This window comes from Canis lupus, chromosome 6 (assembly GCF_003254725.2).
Source record: "Canis lupus dingo isolate Sandy chromosome 6, ASM325472v2, whole genome shotgun sequence".
Taxonomy (NCBI): domain Eukaryota; kingdom Metazoa; phylum Chordata; class Mammalia; order Carnivora; family Canidae; genus Canis; species Canis lupus.
In genome coordinates, this window is record NC_064248.1 from 39,316,596 (window position 1) to 39,331,649 (window position 15,054).

The window sequence follows — 15,054 nt, forward strand, 5'->3', positions numbered from 1 at the left end:
GCCCCGTGGGCTTTCCTGGGCCCTGCCCCAGCTGCCCTGTGTCTCACCGCAGGTGATCTTCCAGCTGCGTGCCAAGCACTGCGCCGTGTGCCGGGAGCGCGCCCACGGCGGCGTCCTGCAGCCCTGCCAGCACCGTGTGCTCTGCGAGCCCTGCGCTGCGGGCGCGCCCCCCTGCGCCTACTGCGAGGGCCAGCCCCTCCCGTGGTGACCGCTGCCCAGTGCCCCTGCCTGACCCTGCGGGGCCCGCAGGCCTGATGGACTATGACCCCGCCAAGCACTTTGTACGCAGGGGGACTGGGACTTCGTAAGTTGCTCTAAGCTGCTTTCTAGGTCCGTGGTTTTTAATATGCGACATGAAGCTTTATGTGTACTGTGAACCTCTGTTTCCTCTCCGCTTACTGTTCGTTCATGGTATGGTAAAGACTTAGATTTCCTATTCAGAAGTTAGTACTTACGAAATGAGCGTTTATCTAGTAGTGAGAAATGCCTAGGATTTTTTTATAGTTTTCAAATTAAGTGCAAACAAATAGTATTTATAGCAGTGATACTGAAAGACACATTTAGAGGTTTTTAATTTTGTGAAGGGGACTCTCCCAATTGCGTGCACGTGCACATCACTGGAGTTCTAGATTCCAGGACCAGGAAATGGCGTTCGAGCCCCATCACGCTCCGTGACCTGTGGCCACTTTTCTAAGTGCCTGAGCCTCGCCGGGGGTGGGGGGGCCGCCTTCAGCCTGGTTCGCTCCCCCAGTGGGAGGCGGGGCCCAGGGGCTCCATGGCGCCGGGTATCCTCTTATTTCAGAGTCGTGCCTGAGTCTCTGCAGCCTTGGGAGCCCACCCGGAGGGTGGCCCGGCTCCCACTCGGGAAACCTGAGGCCAGAGACTCGCCCACGGCCAGGCCCGCAGCTGGATGCCAGCCTCCGAGGAAGAGGCTCCCAGGCTGCGCCCTAGGACCCCTCAGGCGACCCCCCGCTGCCGACAGAGCCTGGCCACCCGGCCGTGGCACAGACGCTCCTGAGAACGGGTCTGGTTTTGGTGATGACTTGAATCCTCTCTGGTCCACACCGGGTGGTTTTTCCTAGAAATCTGGGGGGAAGCGAAGGGTGTCTGTAGTTTATGCAGACTTTGCTCTCCGTGAGGCTCCCGCCAGCAGCTGCCAGGAGGGCGCCCTGAGTCCGTCGCAGGGGCGGAGACAGGTGCCCCTCTGGCATGGACACGAGCGCGGGCACATTTCGGCCACCCGTGGCTTTGCCAAAGACTTTTAATAGCATTTTGTAAAGTGCAAAGTGGTTCGGTAAAAATTTTTATCAGTAACCAAATACTATAGTAAGAGGTTTAAAAACCTTTTTTAACGTAAAACAAACTGATAGCTCTGTCATTTTTAAAGGCGGACCCATGACGTTCTGCAGCTAGTCCACGACTACGGGGGATTATTGACTTGTTTTTAGTGAATCTGCTTTGTTTTTAATGATAGTGATGATGATTTATTAGCTCTTAGAAATGACGTATATTTTGTGCTACTGTTATCACCGTATAAAATTCTTTATTTTTATTAATATTTATGCACTTGTTTCCCATTTCAGGCCTTTGGTCTTTTTTGGGAAACAGGACAATGTTTATTATCAATACCTAGCCTAGATATTTTCAAATTATAAACTAAGGATAATTAAGCTTGAGGTTTATGTATAAGCTACTCTGGTCGGTTCTTGCCGTGCAGCAGGAGACTGGAGCTGCGGCATCTTGGGGACCCCCCTCCCCTGCACGTGCCCTGAGGCCAGGTGTGCCACCAGGACCCCCTCCAGAATTGCCCAAGTGGAACTCCAGGGGTGCCCAGGGGGCTGCTCGTCTGGGTCCTTCCTGCCCCGTGTCTTGGGGGAGCCTTCCCCACCCTGCAGGCCTTGGGGTCCTGCAGGCGGGCGACAGCAGCGCCAGGCGCAGTGCTCCCTCCGGCTGCCGTCCCGCTGCCTCTCGGCTCTGGTGCCCTAACCCCGCTGTTTATGACTGGGGCCACAGGAGACCTCGGCTCACTGTGGACGCATCATGTGGATTAATTTATCTATGTTTGTTCGGAGTATTTAGATGAGAATGTTACTGGAATGGAACACTCTTAACTTGGAAGGTAGTTATTTTTAACGCATAATCATTTACTTATAGTGAATTGTTTCAAGTTAACAATTGTTTAAATTTTTTTTACACTACAGCATTTATGCAATGCTTTACAGAATTCATGGAATTATTTTTATCAGTACAGGAATTAATTAAAACTTTGAATCTTTATTTGTCTGCCTCTTTGAGCTGAGCCTGGGGGCCCACGGGCCAGAAGGCAGAGGATGCACGCCCCAGGTCCCCCATCTCCAGTCTGGTGCTGCCCTCTGGCCCTCAGGTCACAAGGTGTTCCCACGCAGTCCCACGTCGCCTCAGAGCTGTTCTGCGGTCCCATCTGTGGGTGTCTTGGGGCCCATGTGCTCAGGGCTGGAAGTTTCTGCCAGAACACCGAGCAGCAGTTGGCACAGGGCCTGGCCCCCAGGCGGTAGGTCCCAGGTGGGCTGGGGCCCTGCACCTGCTCATGACTTACCTGCAGGCTTCGTGTAGGGGATGCCGTGCTGTGTCAGCACACTCCTCAGTCTCCTGATCTCCTTTGACAGCTCTTTATGTGCCTGGAACAGAAGAGTTCCAAGGGCAGCCGGGAGGCTGAAGGGAGGCCACCCTGGGGCTTGGACGCCCGTTCCTGCCCGCACCTCACTGCAGTTCTCCAAGGTCTGGAACACTGGGGCCTTAGCCCCTCCTTCCTGCACCGATTCACTTTCTTCCGGGGTCTTTAAGTAGCCTGCATCCTCAAAAAGCGCCCTGAGCAGCTTCTCATGGCCCTGGAGGTGGGGGAAGAGGGCTCGCCCGGCTCCCGGCCGCGGTGAGCCCGGGCCCGGGGCTGCCCGCCCAGCCCCTCACCTGGGCCGTGATCAGCTCGTCGGCCAGGTCCTGCTCCACCTGGTCCCACCTCTGTTGCAGGGCCGGGGGCAGGGCCGGGTACACTGCGACCCAACAGACACAGCCTCAGCTGAGCTGCTCTGTTGCCCCACCCGCCCCCGCCCAGGGACTTCCTACCTAACAGGGAGTGTGGGTGGCAGACAAGAGGCGTCTCGAAGGTCAGCGCATACACACAGGTGCTTGGCTCAGACACGTGGGCCAGGCGGTGGCTGCTCCCGCAGGCCAGCTCCACCTGCAGGCACAGCCTCGGTGGGCACAGCCTCAAGGGACCGGGGGGGGGGGGGGGTAACCCGCGCCCTCACTGCCCACCCACCTTGCTCTGGCGGCTCCGGGTGCGGCAGGAGTCGCCGTCCCTCATCCACATGGCCTTGAAGGTGTAGTTGGACAGCTCCCACTCGTGCCAGATGCTGCGGGGGACAGCATGTGAAGGGGGGCGGGCGGCTGGCCCAGCACCCCCTGCCCGCCCCACTCACCCCAGGATCCCGCTGTAGGCGTTCCAGCGGAAGGTCTGCTCGTGCTGCGTCACGTTGTGGAAGGGACAGAACTCGTACTTGTACCTGGGGGCACAGGTGCGTCAGGGGGCCCGGCGCCCGCCCCCAACCCCCGCCCCTGGCCCCCTGCACTCACGTGGACTCCACCAGGCTGAAGCACTTGCCAGAAAGCCTGAAGAGGTGTGCAGGCCCTGGAAGAGAGCACAGGGCTGGAGTCGAGCGTGTGCTGCAGGTGCACAGGCCGCCCAGCAACGCCCCTCCTCGGAAACCAAGGTGGCCTTAAACTTGAGAGATGGGGACGCAGGAGCCGAGTGACGTCAGGACACGTCAAAGAAACCAGAAACCATCAGAACAACCTCGTGGGAGTCTGGAGCACCCAAGCCAACCCCAAGCAGCCTTCAAGCGGGTGAGGCCAGTTTCGGGGCGTCTGTACCTGCCACGGCCTCTGGCGCAGCAGGAGGACGGGCCAGCTCTGCGACCTTCCGACAGGCTGGGGCTGCCCCTGCCCTGGGCTCCGTCTTGCCTAACTTGGATCTCAGGCAGGCAAGGTGGGCAAGGCTCAGGAAAGCTGCAGGGGACGGAGAGCCTTGCGGGACTTATGGTGGGGCACCCACGACAGCACCCTGAGGCCCGCGGGCGGCCCCGTGCACACAGCTGACGAGGAGCCCCGCCAGCAGGAGCCCGGATCCCTGCAAGTCCTCACGAGGTGGACGGAGCAACAGCAGAACATGGCCCAGCCCGGGGCAGGGTGACAACCCTCCCAGGAGAAGCCCGGACGCCAGACTTAACGAAGAACTAAAGGAACATGGACAGAGAAATTACAGGAAGAGGGACACCTGGGTAGCTCAGTGGTTGAGCGTCTGCCTTTGGCTCAGAGCATGATCCCCGAATCCTGGAATCGGGTCCCACATCGGGCACCCTGCATGGAACCTGCTTCTCCCTCTGCCTGTATCTCTGCTTCCATGTCTCTCGTGAATAAATAAATAAAATATTTAAAAAAAAAAAAATTACAGGAAGAAACCACAAAAGAAATGCTGGAGCTGAAAACTAACCCCCAAGGTAGGATTCGCAGGAAGGCTCCAGCCCCTCAGCCCACGGGAGACCCAGTGAGCCGCGGCAGGGCGAGCCCAGGACAGAGGCCTCCCGCCTGGATAGAGCCGGGGACTGACCAATCTGAGCAGCTGGCCCCAAGCCTCCCCAGCCCCGGTGGCAGCTCGAAGGACCCCGCCCCGCTGGGCGGATCGGCGTGCACCATGTACCCTCCCCGTGGGCCACCGAGGCCTTCCTCATCCAGACAGAATGAGGACCGTCTCCTCCCCAGTGAGGACGCGGCCAGACTGCAAGGCCACGGAGGGTCTACGTTTGACTTGAAAATGCACAGAACTCGAAAGACGGACGCGTAAAGCATCACCCTAGGCCTCTGCCACCGGGCGCAGCGTCCAAAGAGGTCGCGTGCAACCCGGTGACAGCGGGGGGAGGGCCGGAGCTGCAGTTTTGTATGTGATGAAAACTGACAAAAATTCAAATTAGAATTGAATGACCTCCCATACCCTCCGCTCCCGTGGTTACCAGAGAAAACAGACCCAGAATATACACAGGGGCGATGAGCATGAAATCCAACCTGTCGCCTGGAAGAAGCATCAACAGCCACGCAAGATGCAAGGGACAGAGAAGCCACAAGGCTGTGCCGCCTTGGTTCCCATGAGCCCGTCCCCTAGGGTACACCAACGGCACCCTGCATCCCGAGGCACGTGCCGGCGACACACGGCCTGCGCGGGGGGCCCCACACAGGGCAGCCCCTAGGCTGGAAGCTGCCAGGAGACCAAGGGCCCGACACGAGGTACTCCCGCACACCTTCCTTCCCGATCACAGTGGAAGGCCGAAATCACAGCAGCAGCAGGTGGGGGAGGTTCACAGACTTACAGGAATTACCTCTTGACCACTAGGTCAAATAGGAAATCGCAAGGGAAATCAGAAACTACTCTGGGACACGGTGACAGCTAAAGGGGGCTCTGGTACAGGCGACAAGGGAGACCTCACGTCTTTACACTCTCACGAACTAGACAAAGATGGAACTAAACTCCAAGCTAGCAGAAGGAAGAAAATAATAAAGACTGGAGCAGAGACAAAAATAAATCAGTAAACCCGACACTGGTTCTTTTAAAAGATCAACAAAATCGATAAGCCTTTAGCTAGATTCACACACACACACACACACACACACACAAATTCCTATAATCAGCTACGAAAGTGGGGACGCTGTGAGTTCTGCAGAATTGAGAGAACAGAGCACCATGGGAAACGTACACCCCGATGACCTATGTGACGTGTACAAGCCCCCAGGAACACGGTGTCCCTCCGCAGGCGCTCCTGGAAGCTGCCCCTTCACTCCGTGAGGCCAGCCTCAGCGCGCGACCAAAGTCTAAAAGGTCCATTATGAACGTTCATGCGGGAAATCTGCAACGGAAACACCAGCAAATGGGCTCCGATGGCACATTAAAAGGATCCCACGCCCTCACCAAGTGGGGGTCACTCCCAAAATACACGGATGTTCGAGATCCCACAACGAATGTAATCCAGAAGAAGGAACGGGAGAGTCCGTGACCACGCGGTGGAGGCACACAGCAGCACCTGCCGGATTTCAACCCCTTTCATGCCAACACTCTACAAACCAGGAGGTCAGCCGGCCCAGGACAGGCCCCGGCCCACTCCGCGAGCTTCTTCCAGCCGGGGTGCACACAGCAGGACAAGCAACAGCAGCCTCCACGCTGGAAAGGAAGAAATACCACTACAGCCGCGGTCGTGTGTGCAGAAAACCTGATCCACAGAAGTGTGCCAGCAAAGCTGCAGGACACGAGGTTGGCAAACACCAGTGTGTTCTCTACACTAGCAGCAATCCAGAAAGGAAATCAAAGAAAACAATTCCATTTACGATAGAAAAAAAACACTTGGAAATAAGCCAAAGATGCAAAATACGTGTATAAACTACAAAACGTAGCTGACAAATTAAAGATGTAAATGAAGTAAATGGAGAGATGCCCCGTGTTCATGGATAGGAAAACTTAAGATGTGAACACTACCCTAAAAGACTTAATTCAATCTATATCAAAATGCCAATAACTTCAATTTATTTTTTTTGCAGAAATAGGAAAAAACCATCCTAAAATTAAAATGGAAACTCAGGGATGCCTGGGTGGCTCAGTGGCTGGGCATCTGCCTTCAGCTCAGGTCGTGACCCCAGGGTCCCAGATGAGAGCTCATTCCACACCCACCACCAGGAGGACTGTTCACACACACACACACACACGCGCGCGCGCGCGCGCAGGAAGGTAAACTGGTCAGGTGTGGGGAACCCGGGGCCTCTGCATGGCTGCTGGGACCATGTCAGAGTAAAAAGCTTCTGCGCAGTGAAGAGACCAACAAAATGAAAAGGCAGCCTACGGAATGGGAGGGAAGATCTGTAAGTCCTCTATCTGGTAAGGGACTAATAATACCCTTAACATACAGAGAACTCCTTCAACTCAAGACCGAAAACCCCAGTCCAAGGCAGGCAGTGGGTCTGCACATGCAGTCCTGCAGAAGAGACCACCCGGCGGCCAGCAGGTACACGCAGAGGTGCTCGGTATCACTCGCCACCATGGAAACGCCCCATAAAACCATGACAAGTTATCCTCACACCTGCCAGAACGGTGACCTCAACCACGCAGGAATAGCAGGTGCTGGCGAGGACATGGGGAAACGGGAACCTCGTGGACTGCTGGCAGGAATGCACACTGGAGCAGCCACTTGGAAAATTGTGTGGAGGGTCCTCAAAATATAAAAATACCATATGATCTGTGGATATTTATTGTGATGTTTATCTGAAGAAAATGAAACCATCTGAAAAAGAAATGTGCACCTCCGTGCTCAGAGCAGGATTATCCACAGCAGCCAAGACATGGAGAGGACCTACGTGTCCGCTGATGGGCGAAGAAGAGGTGGTAAACACGGATGCAGCAACTACCATGCAGCCATATTCAGCCATAAAAAAGGAAATCCTGCCCTCTGTGACAGCACGAATGGACCCAGAAGCCACTACACCACCATCAGCACAACAAATACTGGATGAGGTCACATGTGGAATCTAAAAAAATAAAATACCAAGCTCCAAGATACAGAGAACAGACTAGTGGTTGCCAGGGGCGAGGGCTGGGCCAAATGGTGGGGGTCAAAGATCGCAATTTCCACTTATAAATAAGGCATGGGAATGTCACGTACAGCATGGTAACTATAACTAATGATACTGTGTTGTATATTTGAAAATTGCTGAGTACATTTTTTAAGTCTTATTTACATATTTTTATTTTTATTTTTATTTTTTTTTAATTTTTATTTATTTATGATAGTCACAGAGAGAGAAAGAGAGGCAGAGACACAGGCAGAGAGAGAAGCAGGCTCCATGCACCGGGAGCCTGATGTGGGAATCGATCCCGGGTCTCCAGGATCGCGCCCTGGGCCAAAGGCAGGCGCCAAACCGCTGCGCCACCCAGGGATCCCTTATTTACATATTTTTAGAGAACAAGAGTGTGTGCATGTAGGGCAGGGACAGAGAGAGAATCTCAAGCAGCCTTGTGCTCAGTGCGGAGCCCGACTCAAGGCTTAATCCCACCACCCCAAGATCATGACCTGAGCTAAAATCAAGAGCCACGTGCTCAACCGAGTTACCTAGGTATCCCAAGAGAGTGGATTTTTTTTTAAGGATTCTTATTTATTTATTCATGAGAGACACAGAGAGAGGCAGAAGCAGGCTCCATGCAGGGAGCCTGATGCGGGACTCGATCCCAGGACCCCAGGATCATGCCCTGAGCCAAAGCCTCTCCCTCTGCCTAGGTCTCTGCCTCTCTGTCTCATGAGTAAATAAAATTTATTTATAGGGATCCCTGGGTGGCGCAGTGGTTTAGCGCCTGCCTTTGGCCCAGGGCGCGATCCTGGAGACCCGGGATCGAATCCCACGTCAGGCTCCCGGTGCATGGAGCCTGCTTCTCCCTCTGCCTGTGTCTCTGCCTCTCTCTCTCTCTCTCTCTCTCTGTGACTATCATAAATAAATAAAAATTAAAAAATAATTTATTTATAAATATTTATTTATTTATTTAATTTATTTATTTATTAATTATGATAGACATAGAGAGAAAGGCAGAGACAAAGGAGGAGGAAGAAGCAGGCTCCATGCCGGGACCCTGACGTGGGACTCGATCCCGGGACTCCAGGATCTTGCCCTGGGCCAAAGGCAGGCGCCAAACCGCTGAGCCACACAGGGATCCCCCAATTTTTTTTTTTAAATTACACTTACTGTGGCGATTACTTTCCAGTATGTACAAATATTGCAGCAGATAATTGTACACCTGGAATGATTTTAACGTTCTATATCGTATCTCAGTTTGTTTTTTTTTTTAAGATTTTATTTATTTATTCATGAGAGACAGAGAGAGGCAGCGACACAGGCAGAGGGAGAAGCATGCTCCACACAGGGAGCCCAATGTGGGACTCGACCCCGGGACTCCAGGATCACGCCCTGGGCCAAAGGCAGACGCTTTAACACCTGAGCCACCCAGGCATCCCCATATCTCAGTTTTATAAAGGACCAACCAGCGGGCCCCTCAGGGAGCACAACGTAATGGGATGAGACAAAAGAGCAGACTGAGCCCACCTGTCTCTACAGGTTTACATGTGAACCGTATGAACTTGTTTATAGGTTCAAAGTTAAAAGGATGACTCGAAGTCCCTACAGCTAAACTCAAAGCATAATCTAAGCTGTATACACTCAGGAACATGAGCTCACAGGAAGAACCGCTCCGACTGACTTAAGAGCACGGACTTGCACAAGTTCACAGGAAGGGTACGGGAGAGTTCTGACATCATCATCTGTGTAGAATAAAGCAAAGAAGTAACGTGCCACCAGGCTGCCCCTCCTGCTGGGAGGTCCACCGCCAAGGTGGCTGGGCCCAGATGAGCACCCCCCCAGTGTCCGGAGCAGAGAGACGGGGAGGTGACCCAGCAGCTGGAAGGTGGGGGCAACACAGGAAGGCAGTGGGCCTCAGGGTAAGCCCCCAGCTGTTTCCTGGAGGCCACTCGCAGGACACACAGCAGCCTCCGAGCTCGGATCCGATGGAGAGGGACTACTGAAAACCATTTACAGTGAGCGCTTTGCGATCAGCCTCCAACTCTTTGAACTCCAAGAAAAAGCCACGTACTTGAGAGAATTAAGCCAGAAGAACCATGGAGGGGAGCCTGTCTGCACAGACTGGACCCCCGCTGGTGCCACCTGCCGACCCCACAGGACCCCGTCGTGCTGCTGTATACACTTGCTAGGCTCAATGGTTTTGGTTTTTTTTTGCTGCTGCCATTACTGAGCACAAATGGACAAGTGAAGTCATGGAAACGTAGAGACTTTTGCTTTGTTGGCAATTAGACAACTATGGAAAAGAAAACCATCATCTCCAAACTCCCAAACTCCAGGCACTGGTGTCTGAGAGCCAGGAGAGCGCACACGTGGCTTTTGAAAAAGAAAACATCACTGGTTTTAGAAATCAACTTTGTAATATTCCTCAATATTCTGCAGAGGACACTTCAGTCTTTATTAAGTGGTCCTATCGTTTCAAAAATGGAATCTGAGGGGCTCCCGGCCCACTCAGTCAGAGGAACTTGCTTGCAACTCTGGATCTCAGGGTCCTGAGTTTGGGCCCCATATTGGGTGTGGAGATTAGTAAAAAATTTAAAAATCATGTTTACTTTTGGAAACGAGTTAGATGAACCGTTTAGTTGCATCTGTGAGGAGGCAGCTGGCTTACTGTTGTGTGCGTCTTGCTTTGAAGATCTTAATGTCTCCGATATTTTCTGTTGTCTCCTGCTGGAAAGCGCCAGAAAGCCCCCCCCCCGCCCCGCCCCGGGGCGCTCGCTTTCCCTGCTTCGCTAGGACTTCACGGCCCTCGGCGCCGAACTATCTGGGCAAACGACTGAATGTCGCCAGTCTTCTGTGCTAAAGACAGGAGACCGAGATCGAAGCTCATGTTCTAGAAGACACGGAAAATCTGAATGTGAGCTCTGGGTTCTGCTTCCCACGGAGCCCGGAGCCCGTGGGACGTGCGGCAGCTGTGCGTGGGCCCTGAGCTCTGACCCCTGCCGGGCTCGGGCTGCGAAGGTAGAGGCGCGCTCCCCCGCTCACCTGTACACCGCATCAGGCGGTGTTGAATCCACGATTAACTTACATTCCCTTTAGAATTATGATTTATTTGCTGAAAGAGATGGACTTTTGTCAGACTGAATGAGGGAAACTTTTCTCGTAGACCTTTTTTCAATATTTGTTGTGTACTTCACTTGGAACCATTTTTGTTTATGCGCGTTGTACGTTCTCAAAATAGTCGTCTTTAAAAATTAAGAGATTGGAAGCTGCCGTGTAACCGTCATGATCTTTGTGCTGGTTTTCACTTTGTATTTTAGATGCCAGGCTTTACAAAACAGCCAATCATCGTTAGAGCCACTGGCTCTCTCCTAGGTCTCTGACCTTCTGAGTTTTGATTTTAATCATTAAAGAAAATCCTCGCACAATTTTCATTAAAGTCAAGATTCTCACGTTAAAGGTTCTGTTTTGGAAGAGTAATAGTTTTTAAAAAGCAAAGCTTGACTAACAGAATTAGCTTTTCCTGAGACCACTTTCTCTGTGCCTGTCACTGCACTGATCGGATGAGAGTTAAAGTCACCCAGGGATACCGACTGAGCCCTCCCCTTCCCTTTCTTAAACCAACCTTTGCACACCTCGCTCTGGGAAAGCTGCTTGAGTCACAGTAAAGGACACACACATTTGGGTGGGGAGAACTGGTAAAACTCCAGAGTTCTGCCGTAATAAGCTTTAAAGTGTTTTGAAGGAAACTATTTGAGCTGCGTAATGTGGACAGGTCAAGCGTCCAGGGGCCTACTCTTGTATCCGTACATGTCGCAGATCAGAACCCTTCTGTCTGCAGCATAAACTGTTAAAGCAACTTCTCAGGAAAGGCCAGCTAGCTCTTTTGAGAATACGTGACTTAAAGCCTTAGCCTGACCTGGAACCACACGGACGGGGCGGACGCTCCCTCCACTGAGGGCGGCGCGGCCGTAAAGCTGCTGGTGTCATTTCCTTTGGCCTGCTACAGATTTTTGGCTTTTGTACTCTTAACATTTTTAGAGACTATACGTTTGTCCAATCACGTTACAGCTGGTTTAGGAATAAGTATTTTCTAAAAAGGGATAGTCCTGAAAAATCAGTTTATGCAGTTTCTGGAGTCACAGCGAAGACACGCAGCTGGGCCGCTCCTGCTGCAGGCCCCGGGCACCTCGGCTCCCGTCCCCGCCCCCCCCCCACACACACACCCCAGATTCCTGGACCTTCTCTCTGCGTCTTTGGAAACAACTACATTAAAAACCTTATTAATCAGTAGGTCAGGGATCCCTGGGTGGCGCAGCGGTTTGGCGCCTGCCTTTGGCCCAGGGCGCGATCCTGGAGACCCGGGATCGAATCCCACGTCAGGCTCCCGGTGCATGGAGCCTGCTTCTCCCTCTGCCTGTGTCTCTGCCTCTCTCTCTCTCTCTCTGACTATCATAAATAAAAATTTTAAAAAATTTTGACACAATTAGAAATCTAAAGCACCAAGGGGGTTTTTACTGAAGAATTAGTGCTTTTTAAAAAAGTGTGATGAAGATGACGTTCCTATGCCCTTAGGACATCCCACCAAGATATTTACAAGTGAGCTAAGTTGTGAGAAATTTGTTTCACAGTAACACAGCTGTGGGGTGAGGGCCCAGGCTGAGTGCAGGGACTTGGGGTCTCACATGTCCTTCCCTCCACTTCCCCACGTGCTTCAAATTGGCCCTATCACAAAATTTTTTTTAATTGTATTTATTTATTCATGAGAGACACAGGCAGACAGAAGCTCCATGCAGGGAGCCCCATGTGGGACTAGGTCTCGGGACCGCGGGATCATGCCCTGAACCAAAGGCAGACTGAGCCATGCAGGCATTCCATAAAATTGTTTAAAGTCAAGTAAAAATTGGGGCGCTTGGGTGGCTCTATCAGTTGAGTGTCCTACTCTTGGTTTTAGTTCAGGTCATGATTCCAGGGTTGTGGAATTGAGCCCCATGTGGGGCGCCATGCTCAGTGGGGTGGTTGCTTGGGACTCGCCCTCCCTCTGCCCTTCCCCACTCGTGAGCGTTTTTCTCTATATAAAATAAATAAATGGTCCATGTACCATCGCCCAGCCTCTCCTAGTCAGTCCTCACCTAACTCTGGTACATCACCCAGACCAGGAAATCGACACAGGCATAACACAATCAACCAGAGACCACACTCATTTACAGTTTTTTTTTTTTTTTTTTTTTTTTTTTTAAATTTTTTTATTTATTTATGATAGCCACAGAGAGAGAGAGAGAGAGAGAGAGAGAGGCAGAGACATAGGCAGAGGGAGAAGCAGGCTCCATGCACCGGGAGCCCGACGTGGGATTTGATCCCAGGTCTCCAGGATCGTGCCCTGGGCCAAAGGCAGGCGCTAAACCGCTGCGCCACCCAGGGATCCCTCATTTACAGTTTTTAATATGTACTCACCAGTAAGAACAGTGAGACACCTGACAACGTGTATGAATCCAACACGAGGCCAGAAAGAAACCAGATGCGGGATGGTGTGCTCTGGGGCTCCATTTAGCTGGAGGCCAAGCACAGAGGAGGCTCCTCTACAGTGACAGACACCAGGCTGAGGAGGAGGAGGAGGATTTGGAAAGGAACACACAGTCATTTTCTGGGTGGTGGAACTGTTCTCCGTGTTTTGGGCAACAAGGACATGGATTGGCCAACTGCTACACTTCTTCAAATTGAACACCTCCACTATGGCTCAATAAAAATAGAACTTAAATCTCAGCTGATAATTATCTTCAAAAACAAAAGAGAAAGGAGAAGAAAGTAAAGGTCTTCTCTATCAGAGACCATAGTAGATACAGATGGCATGAGAGAGGTAGAAGGTGGGCACGCACTCTCCTCCTCCCTTGGAATAAACGTGAGGCTACTGGGCCACGATCGGAGGCACAAGCCCATCTCGACAGTGGACAGACACTGGCAGCCCTGCCCTCCAACACGACGCCCCACGGTGCGCTCCTCCCTGTGAAGGATCCCTGCCCACCCTGAACCTGACCACCTGACTGTAATCAGCTTCCAAGCCTACCATCCCACTCACAAAGCACACACCAAAGAAAGCAGAACAAGGCAAATGACATAACCCAGACCAATCCAGGAAATCATTGTCAGACACCTGGCCTGGACTCCCTAAAGTCAAGGTCATGAAAGCCCCTATTTTTTTTTTAAAGAGCAAACAGGGATCCCTGGATGGCTCAGCAGTTTGGCGTCTGCCTTTGGCCCAGGGCGTGATCCTGGAGACCCGGGATCCAGTCCCATGTCGGGCTCCCTGCCTGGAGCCTGCTTCTCCCTCTGCCTGTGTCTCTGCCTCTCTCTCTCTCTTGTGAATAAGTAAATAAAATCTTATTAAAAAAAAAAAAAAGAGAGAGAGCGAACAGTACAGAGGTACCTGTTCCCGGTCTAGGATACAGACACCTGATTAACCAAATGCACGTGAGACCCTTGAGCAATCCCGGGCAGTGTGGGGTGGGACAGCTGTGGAGGGCACGGAGAGGCCTGGGGGGCCTGGACTGCTTCCATCACACACTTACCGCTAACCGCAACTATCAGGGGATAAAGTGTCACAACGTCTGTAACCTAGTTTTAAACGTTGCAACAAAGTGGACGTTCACAGCGCTCAACGTAGAAAACATCCCTGGCTTTTTACTGCCGATCTTTCTCATTTAGCGACCCAGCAAGTCCACCCCTGGGGTCCTCCCTCTGGAAGCAAGAGGCAGTCCGGGGGAGGGCTGTCCCCGCAGCAGGGCTTGTCCCGGCCAACAAGCGGACAGGGTCGGCCGACCAAGGCGGGCGGCGCCATCCTCCAAGGCCTGAGCACCGAGGGCGCAGGGTGAGGGCCGCGGTCCCCCGCGAACAGCGCCTCGACACCGCGGGCATCGGCCGCAGCCGAGCGGGGCCAGCTCAGCACCGCGCAGAGGCAAACGCAGGTCTCGCAAAGGAGGCCGGAGGCTCACACCGCCGCGCGAGCCAGAAACGCCCCGGAGCACCCCCGGCCCAGCCCGGCCCGCACGTCCGCGGCCAGGGCCCCGCGCTCACCGGACACGGGCGAAGGCTCCCTCCTGGGCTGCAGGCGGCTGGTCTGGGGCAGGAACGGGTTGTTGAGCCTGCGAGGAGCGGCAGGGTCAGGGGGGCCGGGCTCTGGGCGCCGCGCCCCGCCGCGCCCCGCGGGCCCGCTCACCCGAACGAGTTGGGCTCCTCCACCACCTTCATCTTGGCGGCAGCGGCGGCGCGGAGGGCGCACGGCAGGGGCCCCGGGGCGCAGGGACACGAGCCGAGCGCCGCGAGCCCCAGCAGCACCAGGACGCCCGCCCGCCTCGCCGCCATCGCTGCGCCGCGCGCGGGGTCACGTGGGCGCCGCCCGGTCACGTGGGCGCCGCCGGGCCGGAA

At 53.6% G+C, this 15,054-nt stretch overlaps 2 protein-coding genes across 9 annotated transcripts in view; one reads left to right on the forward strand and one right to left on the reverse strand.

Moving 5' to 3' along the window:
• Positions 1 to 2,277, forward strand: part of UNKL (unk like zinc finger) — a 29,657-nt gene extending 27,380 nt beyond the window's left edge. For all 8 annotated transcript variants that reach the window (XM_049111539.1, XM_025417067.3, XM_035717315.2 and 5 more), the window contains one exon: positions 53 to 2,277. In XM_049111539.1, the coding sequence (XP_048967496.1) occupies positions 53 to 255 (203 nt within the window). In that variant the 3' untranslated portion in view covers positions 256 to 2,277. The remainder of the gene's footprint in view (positions 1 to 52) is intronic.
• On the reverse strand, positions 2,124 to 15,021 carry GNPTG (N-acetylglucosamine-1-phosphate transferase subunit gamma). Its single transcript, XM_025417072.2, has 10 exons — positions 14,846 to 15,021; positions 14,704 to 14,771; positions 3,613 to 3,667; positions 3,459 to 3,542; positions 3,299 to 3,392; positions 3,103 to 3,217; positions 2,947 to 3,029; positions 2,739 to 2,867; positions 2,576 to 2,657; positions 2,124 to 2,482 (listed from the first exon to the last, which is right to left on the reverse strand). The coding sequence occupies exons 1-10, from the start codon at positions 14,989 to 14,991 to the stop codon at positions 2,418 to 2,420; spliced, it is 921 nt and encodes a 306-aa protein (XP_025272857.1). The 5' UTR covers positions 14,992 to 15,021; the 3' UTR covers positions 2,124 to 2,417.
• Positions 15,022 to 15,054: the final 33 nt, after the last annotated feature.